The following is a 17,878-nucleotide window of genomic DNA, read 5'->3' as shown; positions in this document are numbered from 1 at the left end:
ATAGTCCATATTTTTGTTTAAACTAGATATATTCCTTATCAAAAGTCTGTGGTGATTGAATTTTCAATATCTATTTTCATTTCAATTCTTGTAAGTGTAAAATTCTTCAATAAGTTGTTTCAATAAGATCAATGACGAACTGTTCCAATTAAAAAAGGGACAATTAAAAAGGCAAACATAACATACAAAGACAAACTTATCATCTCGTTCACGTAAGGTAACTGTTTATATAAAAGTTTTAAAACTTACACACATGCTTTGTTAAAAACTTTCAATATAAGTCAATAATGGTTTGGTGTCATAGTTCAATCAAATACATATTTTGTATGCGCACAATAAATTCCAATTGAAGTAGATCTTAATATTAAAATATTGACAAAGTCAATGAATATTCTAACAGGATAGTATCAAGGAATGGCAGCAGGTAAGAGCTTTTTGTTATGATGTGCATTTTTTTTTTTCAATTTCGGAGCTATCCTGTGTTTGTTTTATACGAATTCAAATCTCTTTAAAAAAAATGCAAAACGTTTTTGTGAAAATAGTGTTGGCAATTCCACTGGTTAAAATATTCCTTTTTTAGATATAGATTCCGCAATAAAAATTATATTATATATTGTGAGTATATTAGAAGTTAGACAAATTATTTAGTTTTGTCTGTTTTTATCTATCATTTCTATTTTTGTGTATTTCAACTTCAGTGGCAACGAATATAACCCTGGTAAAATTTTTGATAATGTTTCTGCCACTACCATACACTCTGACATTAACCGATACGAATTATCGTCTTTGTGAAGAAAAACGTTTTTCATATGTAAAAAATGAATAAAAGAAATGGTTACAAATGTATTCATTGATGATATAAACATCTATAAGACATCTACAGTTATTATTTAAGACCGGCACTACAATATGTGAATAATATAAATTAAAATCGAATCTCTAAAATTACTTTTTGTTATCAAAGTTAATGTAAAAGTTAAAGAATAGGAAGGACGGTCAATTAACAAATATTTATAAGTATGCTTCTGATTTTCAAAAAGGATGAATACGAATGTATGTGCAATAACAACAAAAGGATGTTCGAGTCACATTAACATATTCATTTCTTACAAATTCAAATATGTATCCGTAGTAATAACAAAATTGTTTCCGTTTTAAAAAAAATACATTTAAAGATTGAAATCAAAGTCAATAAAGTTTTACATTTCCGAACTGAAGGCTTCTATCACGGCTATTTTACGCAACTTGTTTTTAATCAAAGATATATATTCCAGCTTTCAAAGAACAGCTTTAATTCCGACTGTATACCGCGATCAACTTTCGTTTTGTAGGTTCAACAAGTGAACATGCGAGCTACTGCTCACTAATGATACCCTCGCCTAAATACTTGATGGTTAACAGGAAGTTTTTGAGTGATGAATCTTAAAACGCATCGCACGGTATAGCCTACTATAATAAACCCTTAAAACAACTTTCAAAAATCCTTGTAATGTAGTTCCTGAGAAAAACGTGACGAAAATTTTAAACTTTTTGTGAATGAAGTGTTACGCGTTGCCTCACTGGGTGTATACGCAAACGAAATGTTTTCTGTTGTATGTGATTTGTGATTAAGAACTACGTGTTGTCCTACTAGGTGTATACTCAAACGAAGTGTCATATGTTGTATAGGTTTTGGAAATGGAGTGCTACGCGTTGACTAACTGAGTGTATTCGAAAGAAGTGTTGAGTATCGTATAGGATTTGTTGGAGAGCTATTGGAATACACGCCGCACTATAAAACGTGTTACTCTACGGAGTGTAAACGCGAACAAAAATTTACGTGTTGTATCGGATTTATGAATCGACTGACATATGTGTTGAATTACTGCATCTGTAGTGTATTCGCGAACGAATAGTGTTACGTGCTCTATATGATATGTGAATTGAGTGCTACGTGTTGACCTACTGAGTGTATACGCAAACATGCTACATTTGTACGAAGCAACTTTTGAATCAGACAAAGAAAACTTTAAAAGATGATTTTAAAATATTTTTCTAAGTAAGACATTAATTTCTTTTGATGCTTAATTTCTTCAAATGTAGTATGTAGTAACATTTGACACAGTTAGAGCATTGCATATGTTTCAAAATTAGTAGGATTTTTTTTTCAACTTAGACTGTCATCTGAACAGGTGAATATAATATTGAAGAGGGTAAAAAGTCATCAGAAGTGAATTGCTATTTTGTATAGAAGGTTAAATTGTCATTCTGCACCTTTTAAAGTCTTTGTCATAACAAAAAGGTTTGTCAAGTTTAGATGTGTCATAGATTTTTTTGTTTATGGCTTTTAATTTTTTTTTATATACATGTGAATACATTTAGTTGACATAAAAATTTAAAAAGTTTTATTGACATGTACCTGTCTATAATCATAACATCAAACACCTCAATACAATATAGGTATGTAAAAATCAGTAGTTTTGAATGGTCAATGTTTACCTAGTTAAAGTACATAATGGACGGCTTGAACTGTGATTAGATCACATCATGTGTGATGTTTGACTTCATATAAAGTTTGGTCAAAAGTTAAAATTTACTGGTACTTTTGAATTCACCAAACAAAACGCCAGTTTACTCATCAATTTTGATTTGTAACTTTGTCCCATGTTGTATTTTTATCTATAAATACTTGCAATACAGGAAATACAAATTTCAATTCGGCCTTTCTGTGGTGGGGATTTCAGTATGTGATTATAAGCATTTCATTTGCTAGATTCAAATTGAAATTGTAATGTGTTAAGATCAGTATGAACAGTTTATTAGTCATATTTGGATACAAAACACAACTGGAGCAATGCATTGATGTTCGAAGTTTTTTGGAAAGAACTTTTTCTCCAAGGGATATCTAAGAAAACATTACAACATACGTTTATGTTTGATATCCTAAATGCTCGTCCTTTGCTCACAAACAGTATTGACTAATTATATTAAACTGTGCAGTGTACGCTTTAAAAACATTACCAACTCAGTTCATGCTTTTTTTCAACAAAATCCCGTTGGAACTGCTTATGAACAGTTCGAATGAAATCTTGTACAGACTTGTAATATCAATATATTGTGGAAAAAAGTAAATATCCGAAAGGAAAACAGTTTTGAATACTCCATTTGGCTCAAGTCATGTCTTAAAAGAGCAAGTAACGTTTCTTCATATTCTTTTCTTGTGTTACTTAACAAAAACACAAATATGTCAGGACACAAACAATCTACCAGCACTGTAAATCAAGTTAGGTTAATTTCATGCTTTGGTTGATGTCTCGCTGATATATTTTCTTTTTCGCCCTTTATGAAACATGCAGATGATGTTACAAAAGGTAAAATGGGATGTTTTAAATTGGATATCTGTGATATACATGAGTTCAAATTCAATGATAGAGATGCCACCAATAGTGTCACCAATTCAATGAGAGAGATGCCACCAATAGTGTCACCAATTTATTTTGGAATGATAAGACTTAGACTTAGTGTTGGAACTTTAAAATGTTAAAATAATAAATCTCTAGAACTGCATCGACAGGAAATTCAATAGTTAGTCAAAATGAGAAGCACAATTTGATTCCATAGGAATCTAGACTATATGTAAAACACATCTATGGGATATACATAACGCCATATTTTTTTCAATAAAAAATCCAGCACAATTGATGTAATGTGTAAAGAAATCTTTGTTGAAATCAGCGGTATGTAACAAACTATGATTAGTCCCTGTTATACAATATGATAATGTTTCTATCCACATTGTTGAGAAATAAAAGTTTAAATAAATCTTATACAATCTATCGTTAAAATAAAGATGAGAAATGCACCCACAAAGGACATTCTTTACTACTAATCGAAAATTGCAAGACTAATAAAAGTCGTAGCGAAAGATTTGATAACAGATTTCCAAACATAGTTGAAGTAGCAAGCAAATCATATACCTGCTTTCCTATATAAAACAGCAATATGCTTTCAACGAAATTGTTTTTAGTGTCTGGTATATCTTGTTCCTAATTCCTTGGCAAATGAACCAATCTGTAATCCTGTTTCAAAGCGATTTATCATTAAACTTTTACATATAAGATATCACACATATTGACAATTTCAAAGGAAATTTTGTGAAGAAAGGTATACCATATTGACATGGACACCAATAGGAACTTAATAATCGAGTAAAGGCAATGAAGTGGAATCTTTGTCCAGTGATATAAACATAATGTGACACGGATAGTTAAAAAAGTGCCAAGTAAAAAAATAAAAAGCTTCTAAAATTGAATTTCAGCCACACTGGTTATCTGAATGACAGCATTAAAGCGCTGTAAACCACCGTTGTCGGTCACCATGAGAGCTTATTATTTGATTTTGATTACAATCGAAATGTCTACAACTGAATAGGAATTATAGCTTCATTGTGATACTTGGTTTTCGAGTTGGTTTTTTTTTCTAGAAATAAGCTGATTTTGTCTTAAAATTTAAGAAAAAATTAAATTAATTAAAATTGGTTAATTAATTTATGAATAACATAAAAATTGCTTCAAAACTTTTTGTATAACATATATACTATACCATAAAATGCAAGTATTGGATTCATTTATTATAAAGTGTTATTTTCATTGGCTGTACATGTCATGGGAACATGGAATCTTTCATATAACTACTGAGTACTCTAATGTTACAATACAGTATGTGTTACCAACGATTTGCTCTAGACAGAGCAAGCACAAAATAGTAGGTGCTGATAATTATTCCATTTGCCAATCTAATTAAATGGTGAAAAACTGAAAATATTAATATGAAGAAAATTAAACAATATCTAAAATAAAGTTAATGAATAAAAACCTTGACAAAATATCGCACCAACCAGAATAAAACACAAACATGTATATTAAACTCCAAAAAAGTCATTACCTACAACAGTGGACCACAGTGTTACTTGTGACTTGGTTAATTTTTATGAGACAGGTTCTCTGTCTTGCCTTTTTAACTTTTTGATAGAAGCGTCACTGGTGAGTCTTTTGTAGAAGAATCGCATGCCTGAAGTACACAATTCTAAGCTTGGTATTTTATGATGAGTTTATGTGGATTTTTACTTAAACAGTTGTTGCTTATAACGAATTATTAATTGTAAGCTTCGTGTAATCTCTTTGAAAGTTTTAAATTTATGTGATGATGGCTAATGCTTGTTGGGTGTCTTTCGTGATTGCTACCGCTTCCCTTTAATTGTCATGATGGACAACTATGGTGGAAACAGCAGTTCTCTTTTCATAAATTTGTCACGTGCCTGGCAAACCCTATATCTAATATTTGAGCGGTTTTCCTGTAGTCAAGCCTACCAACAGCTAATGACGGACTGTTTCGGGGGACATTTCATCACATGGTTCAGACAAGTAAATGTCAACATTATGTACTGCACCAGACCTGTGTCTACTCTTTGATGGAGTAGTAGGATGCATGAAACTGAAAAAGTCATTTTTAAATTTCTCAGATGGTGGTGAAAATTCATCTTCTTGATCAAAAGTATCACCTAGATGCGAATCAAGAGCATTTGTCGTGTTTTTCAGTAATAATGTATATGGGCAACCTTTTCATGCTCACTTCATATACGTTTAATCTGGGAACAAGTATAGCAGCCAAAATAAAGTACTGTTCGTCTAAAACTGAGTCAGTCTATTTTTTATTGCGCTCTTGAATGTTGTCATTATTTTATTGTTGTCCACATTTTGACAGCTGATTCCCTTGTGTTTCAGACCCAGAGTTACAGGAATTGTGAGACTTGCATTGTTTTGTACCAGCAGAGTCACTTATTCGAATGGATCAAGAATTTAAAAGTTTTAATCATAAAGTATTTTCCTTTCGTAACTTGACATTTAACTGGACTGTCAACTTTGTTCAATTTCTCTTCGGAAATTTTCAAAATACATTTGATCATTGTTAGTTGGGAATTCCATCTCGTAACGTTTGCAGCTTGTAACTAATTTTCACTTTCTAACATTTCACTTGCATGAATTGATCTTTTACAATTTTGGATGCCTTTGCACTGACAGTACACATATGCGATGTACTGTCTTTTAAGCCATCCTTTTATAACAAGTTGCAGTGTATGGGTATTACACCTGTCGTGTATTTGGTAAAATTTCGAATTCATATTCGTTTTCATCATCACAATCTATATCTTCTGGTTTATCATTACCAATATCACCTTCATCTGTTGTGTCCTCGAATCCTGGCAAAATGTTTTAAAGGCCTCCACCATGTTTTGTTACAATTGTGCATATCTTGTCAACAATTTCGAATACCGTAACGAATATTTTCTGCCGTATTCTTCCCTTTAAAGCGTTTACATGAAAGCTTAACATAATAAGCTGTATAGTCTTAAATGAAATGTCCTGTTATCCCAATAAATGCTCTCATTTGCCTGTTTGACCGAAGGTCAATTGTAAAATTTACACTTTTAGCTGATGACATTTTTCCTTCAAAATATTCTGGACTACACTCTTCATTTAAGAGTTTTGTTACCAGATGTTTTCTGCTTGGCATTTTGTTAAATTTTGGTGTTTTAACGCCACTTTTAAGCTCCGCTTTTGGGCTGTGTTTCGTGGCGGCCAGTTTTTATTGGTGGAGGAAACCGGAGTGCCCGGAGAAAACCACCGACCTTCGATAGAAAAAATGACAATCCTAGTTAATTAAGATTGGAATCGAGTGCACCCGCACGAGCGGGGTTCGAACTCACAACCTCAGTGTTGACTTGGTAGTGATTACAGTAGTTACTACTTAGACCACTCGGCCATCGAGGCTAGGCATTTGGTAATACGGGTCTAATTTCTCAACACAATGCCTAAAATTTGGAATGTCTGCAATTGACAATGGAAAAATATTACCGAAAATAAACATTATTAGTGCATTATTTCACATTTTCTGATTCACATCATCACTATGGTATTTGTTGTTGGATGTGAGTTGGTAAAATTTTGTTACTTTAGATGATAATGTTTTCTGTTTGGTTTCTTTTATTTCTAGCACTTTTCTGTGTTTTCTCTGAAAAATAAATAAATTATCATATTATTTTGTTTTTTACATTGATCACTTAATCATTAAGACAACATGAAGGGATTTCAAAGAGATATACTAAATGTGTCATTAAAGGATTATCTTGTTATATACCTAAGGGCTCTGTGAGGACAAATATAAGTTGAGAAGATTTGATTGCAATAAAAACATTTTGATATCAATTAGGTGAAACAACAACACAGACAGGACCCAAACCACAGTTTGGTGTAAAAATGTTGATTGGAATATTCAATCTTTCATTGAAAAACAAGTAAGGTGTTGTGAAAATTTTATCTTCATTCTTTTTCCTTTCATCTATATAGTTTTGTTTAATAAATGTTTAAGTGTCTGTCGTATTAAATTATAAGGTAACTTTAATAACTATTAGCTTGTCGCAATGTTCTATTGTATTGTTTATTTGTGTGTTTTTCTGTCCTGTATGTTCTTCCAGGTTCCTGGTTCAATCCACCATTTTTTCTTACAATATCCTGTACCAAGTCAGGCAAACGGCTATTGTTTTATGGTATTGTTCGTGACGTTTCTGTGTGTGTGTTGCGTTTTAGTGTTTCTGTTGTGTCGGTGTTGTCCTCTTATATTTGATGTGTTTCCCTCAGTTTTAATTTGTAACCCGGATTTGGTTTTTCTCAATTCGAATAGCTGTATACTATTGTTGTCTGTATTTAGAAGATTTGTCATAGACCACCAAACACCAAAATATTCCCAATATAATTTTATGCAAATTTTTATATCAGAAACCAAGATCAAGACTTGATAATTTTCACCATCCCCTCTTTTGCCAACCAAAGAAGTTTTATATTTCTTACCTTAATGTGTGTTTTAAAGTTTGATGCAATTTTCAAACTACCAGATACCAATGCTGGACAATTTCTGCATTTTGCCTTGAATGTTCCATCAGTGTCAGGTGGTAAAGTAAATTGGTCTATTTTTATTTTATTTTACATGTTGTCCATGCAAAATCTCTTTCAACAATGACAAGAAAATGCAAATAAAGAATAAAATTCTTACTAACAACAACTCACTTGTTTTCATTCGCTGGATTAAAGTTAAGTTGGCCTAGTAGATTTAGTTATGGATCCTTGAAGAAAAAGTTTTAAGGGAAACTATTTTTATTGATTTAATACACTTATTAACTGTGACAATAATTTTGTTCCATATTTTCTTTGTTTCTGTTAATATTTTAGTTTTCTTTTACTATATTCTTCAATTTTATGTATTTTACCAGGTTGCAATGGAAATTAATGTACAATACTGGAGGCATTACATTGGTTTTGAACTAAAGTTTTCAATACATTACATGTAATTGTAATGCAAGAATTTTTTCAGAAATTTCCAGTATCCCAGGCCTGCTTATAAGCATGATCATTGGTGGATTTTGAGTATATGAAGGTTACGATGTAGGAAACCAATGCTTTGGTTGTTTTTTCCTGTGATGTTGTTTTATAAAATATGTTCTTCCCAATCTAGATCATTTCCAATGGTGCATCCTAGGAATGTAGTTGACGTTTCATGCACAAGAGTGTGGCCGTGGAGTTTGTAGTCCGACTTGATTGGCATTTTTTTTTGTGACCGTAAGGACGCTTCATTTTTCAGGATATAACTCAATTTTCCAGAGTTTTGATAGTTTGTCCAGGTCTTCGTGGAGTCTATGGCAGTCGCTGTCTGCGGAAGGAGTCAAATAAACTACAGTGTAGTCCGCATACAGTCTCACTGTGGAGCGTAGGCCTCCTGATAGGTTGTTAATGTCAAAACCAAATAGACTGGGTCCTAATACTGATCCTTGTGGTTCTCCGGATTCTACTTTCACTATGTCAGATGTTTCGCCTTCAACAACTACCACTTCGGTTTGGTAAGAAATTCATTTATCCATTTGTTTGTTTAACTTCCGATTCCATAATGGTGTAGTTTATGGAGGAGCTATGGGACAAAAAGCTTCCGAGAAGTCAAGTATTAGCAGATCTGATTGTTTTCCATTTCCAGTTTTTTTGTAATGTCATCGATACATTCAAGGAGTTGTGTTTCGCATGATCTTTTACTTCTGAAGCCATGTTATAGTGGGTATAGGATGTTATTTACCTCTGCATGATTCATGATGTTACTGTTGACTATGTTTTTTTGCAGAAGATACATGTAAGGAATATTGGATTAGGGTTAGATGCTGTGTATTTCATATATACCTTTCGCACATGCCAGAGTGACATTTATTGTTCGCCAGTTGTCGGGTATGTTTCCTTTCTCCATTGTTAAATTGTATATTATGGTTAAAAATCGAGCAATTTTGCTTGCTAGTTCTTTCAGAATCTTTGGTTTGATGTTGTCTGGTCAAGCAGCCTTGTGTAGTTATAGATTTATAGTTGTGTTTCCACTCCATTATTTGTGATGATTATTTGCTCGCTGTCTGGATAGTTTTCTGGTAGATCTGTCATGATTTTTTTCTTTTCAAAACACTTTTACTGATGACATGCAGCGAAGAAGTTTATTATTCCGAATATTGTTTTATTTATTGAGTCAGTTTCTAATTTCCCATTTTTCTAAATGGTGCTTCACCATTTTAATCACTTTTCTTGTGTTTGATATAGGTCCGGAATCTTTTTGTTGGTGATCGGATGTCCTCGTTATCTTCTGGGGTCATTATGCACTCTAAATATTTCCAATAGGCTTGTCTTGATTTACTTTGATAGGTTTGTTTCAGTTGTTTCAATTTTTGACATCAGTAGCATGCTTTGATTTCTTTTTCTTGTGTATGACTCCGTCTATTCGCCTCATAAAGTTTTTGATTTTCTGGGTTATCCATGAATTTTTGTCATTATTGCATATTTTGGAAGGTAAGTACTGCTTTCTATGTCTTCTTTGGGTGTGTTTCAGTGTATATTGATGTGCGTCTTGTTCAGGATTTCTTTTTTGAATTTTGATATCAAGCAAATGTATGTCCTCTTTTATGCTGTCACATTTAGCTCTTCTATAAAGTTGGATTTTTCTTGCCTTGGCTGTTTGTCTTTGGATTGGTGTTCATTACTGCATACACAGTATAATGGTCTGAAATTACTGGAATGACATCAATTCTTGTCGTTTTACTAGGACAATTGGTGATAAGAGGGTCCAAAGTGTTTTTTTATTTTCTGTTGGATTTTGTACTAATTGAGTTGACCAACCAGACAAATGTTTGCAGAGCTAAAGTTTCTTATATGAGTACAATGAAATGAAATTGCTAATTATGAATGGTTATGTATAAGTAACATTATGAGTGAGAATATCTAAGCAAACAATACATAGCACATAAAGTTAAGCTGTAATAGGTTCCTCATACCCGTAAACATGTCATTCTAATAACGTCTTCTGATTCTTTATACAAAAAACATTCGTACGTGGACATTCAAGTGAAATAAACCCGGAATAATTGTGTATGTAATTTCAAACTTATCAAGATTAGAAAACACAAAGATCACGTTTGTTTGACTTATTAGTTATTTTTGAATGATGATATATCATCGACAATCAACATATATTTTTCTTTATACTTGAAAATAAGATAAAGGCTTATTATAGCTGCATACTGAAATATCTGCTATGGGTGAGCTATCTAACAGTTGTGTACAAAAAATGTTCACGTTTTCTTTGTTATTCTGTCACCACTTCCGGCAACGAAAGCATATGGAGTTTGAATCTTTTTTTTATCTTTTCTTATAAAAAAAAACACCGAGATTTATTTCATACCTTCCTCTTACTAACTGTTGATAAATGTATAAATCATTAAACAAACACTAAATTCCAACTTTAAGGAAAAATTGACATTTAGTGGAACTGGTCAGTGATATGACAGTTGTTTATCATTCGTGTTGTTGGTTGATATAGTCGAGTATCTGATTTTGTCAGATTTGTTGGACTTCCTTTTTTATTTAATTTTGAGTTGGCTATTTATTTTGTTTTTATATAGCATTTAGATAGTGTCTTCCTAATATATATTAATGTTTTGTTACCTTAGTTCCATGTATTATGGGTTTTATAATTTGGCTTAATTGCGAATCCTCTTTAGACTGCCACATAGTACATGTACACCTAATTGGGTAACAAGTTTTTACGTATTATAGCGAAAGCATTGTTCGAATTTAGAAACCACAAAAGCTGTTACTGGTGTATTTCTTTCTTATCATTATTTTTGTGACAAAGAAATTGCTTGATTTTCAGAATATTTAGTATTTTCTATAGTATTACAAATTATGTGTAAGGGTAGTCACAAGTTACACTAGCTTTTTATTTTCAATATATCAGTCTGCAGTCTTGTTTAAACAATTTTGTATACATTTTTATGTAAGATCACAACTATCTCTTTTCTCAAAGAAAGTCTTACAATCATACAACAGGATAACGAATCTGCATTAATGTGTTGTAAGTCAATTGCTGCTGTTGACAAACCCTGTGGAATATCTCATCGATGATTTATTCAATATTCTGAATACATCAAACTTTGTATAAATATCTTTCGCTTAATTATTTAGTCTACATTTGAAGATAGATCAGTGAATAGCTAATCGTATAGTGTGTAGGAATATATCAAATAATCGGTAAGTTGGATTTTTACACGTAATATTGAAATATGTGTTAATAGAACATATATTTTCAAAACCACAACAGGAATAAACGGTGAAATCTAAAATCTTAAATTTGACAATTATGATCAGATGCTTCTATTATATGTTACAATACTGTACCAAGTAAGGAATATGACAGTTGTTATCCATTCGTTTGAAGTGTTTGATCTTTTGGTTTTGCCATTTGATTAGGGTCTTGCCATTTTGAATTTTCCACAGAGTTCAGTATTTTTGTGATTTTATTTTTTATTTGTTTTATTAAAGTATTAATAATAAGTTGACATTAATTAAACACTATATTAACAGAAAATTAAAATAAACATACATATGTTCCAATAATGAGGATATCGTCCTTTCATTAAGTAGAAACATCTCAGTATTTGTTGTGTAATCTTCATGGAATAATGCTATAATAAAGCCCAAAAAAATCTTATTCTAGATAGTTATCAAAGGTATCAGGCTTATAATTTGGTAGTCAAACGCGCGTTTCGTTTACATAAGACTCATCAGTGACGCTCAGATCACAAATAGTTATAAAGCCAAACAAGTATCAGATACGATATATTTAAATTTGATTCTTTGATCATTTGAAAATCTTTTCTCTCAAAGGTTAATACTGTCATAAGAATTTTTCAATATTGTTCAAATCGATATATATATTGATTTTGTTCTAAATTATTTAAAACATAACTAAATACTCTGCAAATACCACTGATGTTAGACTGTAAATTCATGAGGTATCATCAGTTCAGAAATTGTTCTTCTGTACTTCAGTGATTGACAACATAGTGTCTAAAATTTACATAAAATAAAGAAAACAAATGAGCAAACTAACTTTCTAAATCCCTACAACAAAGTTGAATCTAATTGAATTTAGCTATTTTTCGTGTGTCCCTTTTGTCAGGTTAGCTGTAAACGTTTCCTCACTGCATATTTATGAATATATTCCTGGCTTTTAAATGTTTGGTTTTAGTTTTCCTGGCTGACTATGGTAATCTAGTAAAGCGCTATGGCCGCACGAAATTTACAAAGTGGTTTTTATCAACTATGTATGGTTATAAGGTTATGAACACAGTTGGTCCTGCGTCCTTGCATGACTGATGCCTACTGATTGATGTCCAGGGTGGTATAGTTTATTTATTAGTTTGTTTTGAATGAGCTTTCAGTAACTACGAGTTGTCTTAGATTGGTACCTTGTGTATTATTTCTTTTTCTTATTCTTTTTCTATGCTTACCGCCGATAAAAAAATCAAAACCTTTTCCAATGGATTTTTATGGTTTTTTCTTGTGTTGTTACTACGCCTTTATTTCTCAGATTATTGAAAGTTGAGCACTCTGAAACATACTTATACTGCCACATTCTGATGTCCCTGTTCTAAGTTCGAATCATGCGATTCAGTGGATGTCGTTAGCTGCTATTTGAGTTTTTTTTAGGGTTGTTTTTTTTTTTGTAAATTTGGGATATAAAAATTCAAATGGAGATTAAGACGACCACTAAAAAATACAACAACAAAAAAACCTCTAAATTAAAGCTACAACAAATTATCATTTGTTTAATCGGAAATAACAGTTTGTTATTACTTACGATTATATATTTTTTTTATATATCATGATATACATCAAACATACATTTCAGTTTTGAAATAACAAACTTTCAAATCTGGTTTTTGAAAAAGAAATGCATAAATGTCAAATCTCTCAGAAGTGATTAATCGCAACTTTCTGTGTGCATTAGTAGAACAACTTATATTTGCCTTCTAAGCCTTTTTAAAATTAGTTTCAACATTTATATTTTAGTTAAGACATCAACTAACAAAAAGCCTAAAATAGTATCTTAATTAATACATCAAAGCAATTTCAGTTAATCACTGAACTCTTACCTCTGTTAAACAAACCTGTCTGCAGTGTTTCATGTGTACCTATATATACCGTTCCGTTATTTTAGAACTGTCTAACCCGACAAAATATAAGTCTGCTTTAATTGAGTTCAAAGCTTCATATTTATGATGTTGATATTTCTTGAAATTAGTTGCACTATCTGGCCAATAGTTTAATATTTTTAGATCAACTGGTTTAACATATAATGCAAGGCTGAAATGGCTTGCTAGTGAAATTTATGATACAATTTCGTTACCGATCGAATTTCCTTTTTTAGAATAGTTAAATATCCTGAACAGTACTAACAGCAATAGAAAAAAAAACCAACTGAAAGTGCAAAAGTAAGCGTGACTGCATTTTCCATCAATATCCTATGTTGCGATTTATTAAGATATAACACGTTTACTTAAATAATTTATACATTAATACAAAATTGAATGACGGCTTCTAAATTTGAATCAATAAAAAGGAAATTTTAGTAGAAACACCTTATCATTTTTAAAGAAAATTCCTGTAACAGGTCTTTGAGAAGAGAATTCATAGAAAAATAATTTACTATTTTTTGACATTTTTGTTCATTAAAAGAGGGGCGAAAGATACCAGAGGAACAGTCAAACTCATAGATCGAAAATAAACTGATAATGCATTGGATAAAAAAGAAATGACAAACAGAAAAATAATAGTACACAATTCACAACGTAGAAAACTAAAGACTAAGCATAGGAACCCCACCAAAAACTAGGGTTGATAACTTTGTACTTCTGATTTCAAAATATTAAACCTTGCACATACAATAGAATTTGATGCGACTGTCATACAAGTGAGAGGTTTAGCGCTATAAAACCAGGTGCAATCCACAATTTTCTACCTTTGAAAATGCCTGTACCAAGTCAGGAATATGACAGTTGTTGTCCATTTGTTCGATGTGTTTTTGTCATTTGATTTTGCAATTTGAATAGGGACTTTCCGTTTTGAATATTTTCCACGGAGTTCAGTATTTTTGTGATTTTACTTTTTATGCATTGTCTCGGAAAGGATAAAAGTAATATGTATATATAAATATAGTTTTCTATTTCCTATGCAATTTCGATTGAATTATAGCTTACAGGTCTTTTACAATAATCAACCTTTATAAAATCCAATGCTCAGAATCTAGTAAATGTAATCTGCACCTAGACAGTAAATCAATTCAAATAAACATTATATTTTAATTATGTATCATAATTGCATTTAATGTCAGCGGAGTTATCAAACATGAATGAAAATAAGATATACTAAAGTGGTTTATCAATTTAACGTAACTGTGTTAGCATAAATTGCATTCGTAGATAAATAATATAATACTGAATCTATGCATAATAAGTGTTTTCACTAAAAATTACAATAATTCTACATTTTTATTGAAAATGCATATAACGTTCTTTGCTTCATTGGAAATTGAATCAGATTCATTTGTGTAATGCTTTGTCTGTACTGTTAAGGCAATTTTTATCAATACAATTTAGTTATATTATATATGCTACGTAAGGGAAGTAATCCCGTCACAAATCAATGTGCATGTTCTACTCATTGTAAAGGAACTTGCCTGCTATTTAGAATGTTTGTCATATGTTATAATAATAATGATAATATGTATATGTATAAAAATTACAAATCTTAGATGTTAAACAACCAGAAACTCGGCATAACAGAGTTTTTAAGTTTAAAGGCTTTTGTGTGAAAATGTTTATAGATTATGACATGCCTTTTTCCTTTTCGGTATCATCCAGAGCCTCCCATTAAAGCCTGAGACTTCAGCATACATGCTCGTATGCGGTATTTGTAACAGGTCTTAAGTATTGAGCATTTGGATTTTCGTTTTTCTAACATCTGCACCTTATGAAAGTTATTTTATTTACCTTCTAATTCATTAGTTTATTACAATTGAATAGGTTTATAAGAATTAATCATAATTGTATTTCAAGTCAAACAAGAAAAACCTTCAAGCTCATTTGATAGTGTTGATTAAATTATTACAAAATTGAATTAATCTAAACCTGTCTATAACAACGACTTCCTTTCAAAATTTGAAGCGGTAATTGTGTAACAAAACTGATTTAAATAATCCGCTGTAGTGAAGAAGCTAATACTGTGAGCCGAGAGTTATAATCACCGTGATAATTTAGTCCAATTTGAATCATGTTATTTTACATTGCCTCAGATACGGAGAGGAGGTATGATTACAACTGAGACAAATATTACCGATTATCAAAATAGCAAAAACGTTGATATCTACGAATCTGAAGTCGTCGTTTGTTGTTTACACAGAACCATATCATACGATATAACAAGCACTATGTAAACACAAAACGTCAAATTCCAGATATGCAACTAACAGATGTATGAATTTAAGTAAACATCACAAAACAAATAACAAAGACAATCATACTACTCTGGGACTATGATGTTGTATGAAAATCGTGGTATGACCAGATAATAAAATACGTTTCGACATATGACAACAACATTTAAAGACGCAGCACTTCTATTGTTGAAGACTATTTGTTGATATATGTTTGTATATGTAAAGTGGTTACTGTCTTACTGACATATATACCGCATCTTCTAAATAGTTTAATATTACATGTATATTCCAATAAGCTTCAAAATTCTATTTTTGAAAGAAATTATTTAGTTGCATTAATTTTGTAAATACAAATTTCAACACAAACAAAAGTACGCAACCGCTGACAGAAGTCATTCATTTCATAAAAAAAAACCAAAGTTTACTTTCTGAAAATTAAAAATTCTGTGTTCCTAAATTATTGGCGATATATAGAGCTTGACATGGTGTAACACCACGGGTTTCTATCTCATTGATGAATATTTCACATTTTCTTATTCATATTAAAAACTTTTGGACAGTTATTAAATATAAGATGATCTGGTTTGGGTTCCAATGAGACAATTCTTCATTTTTGACAGTTATGTCAATTAAGAGAACCATTATTTAAGAAGAGTGTACATTGCATATGTGACTTCTGTGTGTTGTTAAGTCAGATATTGATTTTAAAAAAAGACTCTGTGAAGATCATCAGACAACAAATATTCGAATAATCTTGAAAGCCCCGATAGATTAACCCTAAATCCATTTATAAATATGTAGCCATTTGAAATTGAAAATGTATTTATATACGGTTTCTACAAGTGTAGCCGAAGTTAAAAATCTTATACGAATTTTTTAAAGTTTCATTTGCAATTGAGACTAGTCAAGTGCATATGGGATTTTAAGTCGCTAATTAGTACATTTCATTCATTCCTATCCATTAAAATATATTTTTTTTTGTCCCTAGATTAGTAGTAAATATTATAAGGACTATTCTTTGGTTTTTTTGTATATCCACTTTGAACATTCCTAGACGAAAGCCTTAAGTTTGTCTTTAGTACTTAGATATTTCAGTGGCGTATTGAATAGTTTACATCAATCAAAATACAGTTAACATGGTGCTATGTAACTTACACGATGAGGGCACTTTGATTCGTATTACTATATAAATTATTAATTGTATCTCTTATCACTTTACATGACACTGTATATACACAAAATATAAAAGCGTATGTGTCAATGGATCTAAGATAGAATGATAATGATGCGTGTTGCTTAAAACTTATTGAAAACATTTGCAATCTTGTTCTTGTCAACAGGACATCTGTTTGCTACGCTTCTTGATGAGTTTCTAATGTCTTAAAAGCAGTTACAACATGTTGGAAATATTTGTAGAATGTACATATATTATTAAGAAATGCTTACCAAAATTGGGAAGCTTGTAACTATTCAAGTCACTTCTGTGAATAATGCATTCAGTATTAAAGTCAAATACTGCATTGTATAACAAAAATTCTATATGAACTAGAATAGTTAGCCCAGAAAACATTGGAGCGACAAAAGAAGTGGAAACCAAGCAGCTGGTACCAAGGGACAATTAGAAACTATAGGTCGATGACGGACAACGCTTAGTAAAAAAAAAGCAGATTACAAAAGATTAAACCACAAAAAAATCAAGGTGTAAATCGTTGCCTCGCTAAGAGCGGCTGGTCATGCTCGACTAGTGAAACACGTCGTATTAGCTTTTGAAAAAGAATCACGTCATGGCGGATTAATTACTAACTCTTAGATAATCCTTAGCCGTTATACAGTTATTAACAATCATTACATAAACTAAAATAACAAAAATACCGAACTCCACGGAAAATCCAAAACGGAATGTCCCTTATCAAATGGCAAAATCAAAACATCAAACGAACGGGAAACAACTATCTGTACAAGCAAATCATCTAACTTCAATACATAA

At 31.3% G+C, this 17,878-nt stretch overlaps 1 protein-coding gene across 2 annotated transcripts in view; it reads left to right on the top strand.

Moving 5' to 3' along the window:
* Positions 1 to 303: 303 nt before the first annotated feature.
* LOC139513387 (secretin receptor-like) overlaps positions 304 to 17,878 on the top strand; it is a 47,662-nt gene continuing 30,087 nt past the window's right edge. For both annotated transcript variants that reach the window (XM_071301806.1, XM_071301805.1), the window contains exon 1: positions 304 to 424. In XM_071301806.1, coding sequence (XP_071157907.1) covers positions 415 to 424 — 10 coding nt within the window. In that variant the 5' untranslated portion in view covers positions 304 to 414. The remainder of the gene's footprint in view (positions 425 to 17,878) is intronic.

This window comes from Mytilus edulis, chromosome 2 (assembly GCF_963676685.1).
Source record: "Mytilus edulis chromosome 2, xbMytEdul2.2, whole genome shotgun sequence".
Taxonomy (NCBI): domain Eukaryota; kingdom Metazoa; phylum Mollusca; class Bivalvia; order Mytilida; family Mytilidae; genus Mytilus; species Mytilus edulis.
This window is presented reverse-complemented; position numbering and strand designations above follow the sequence as displayed.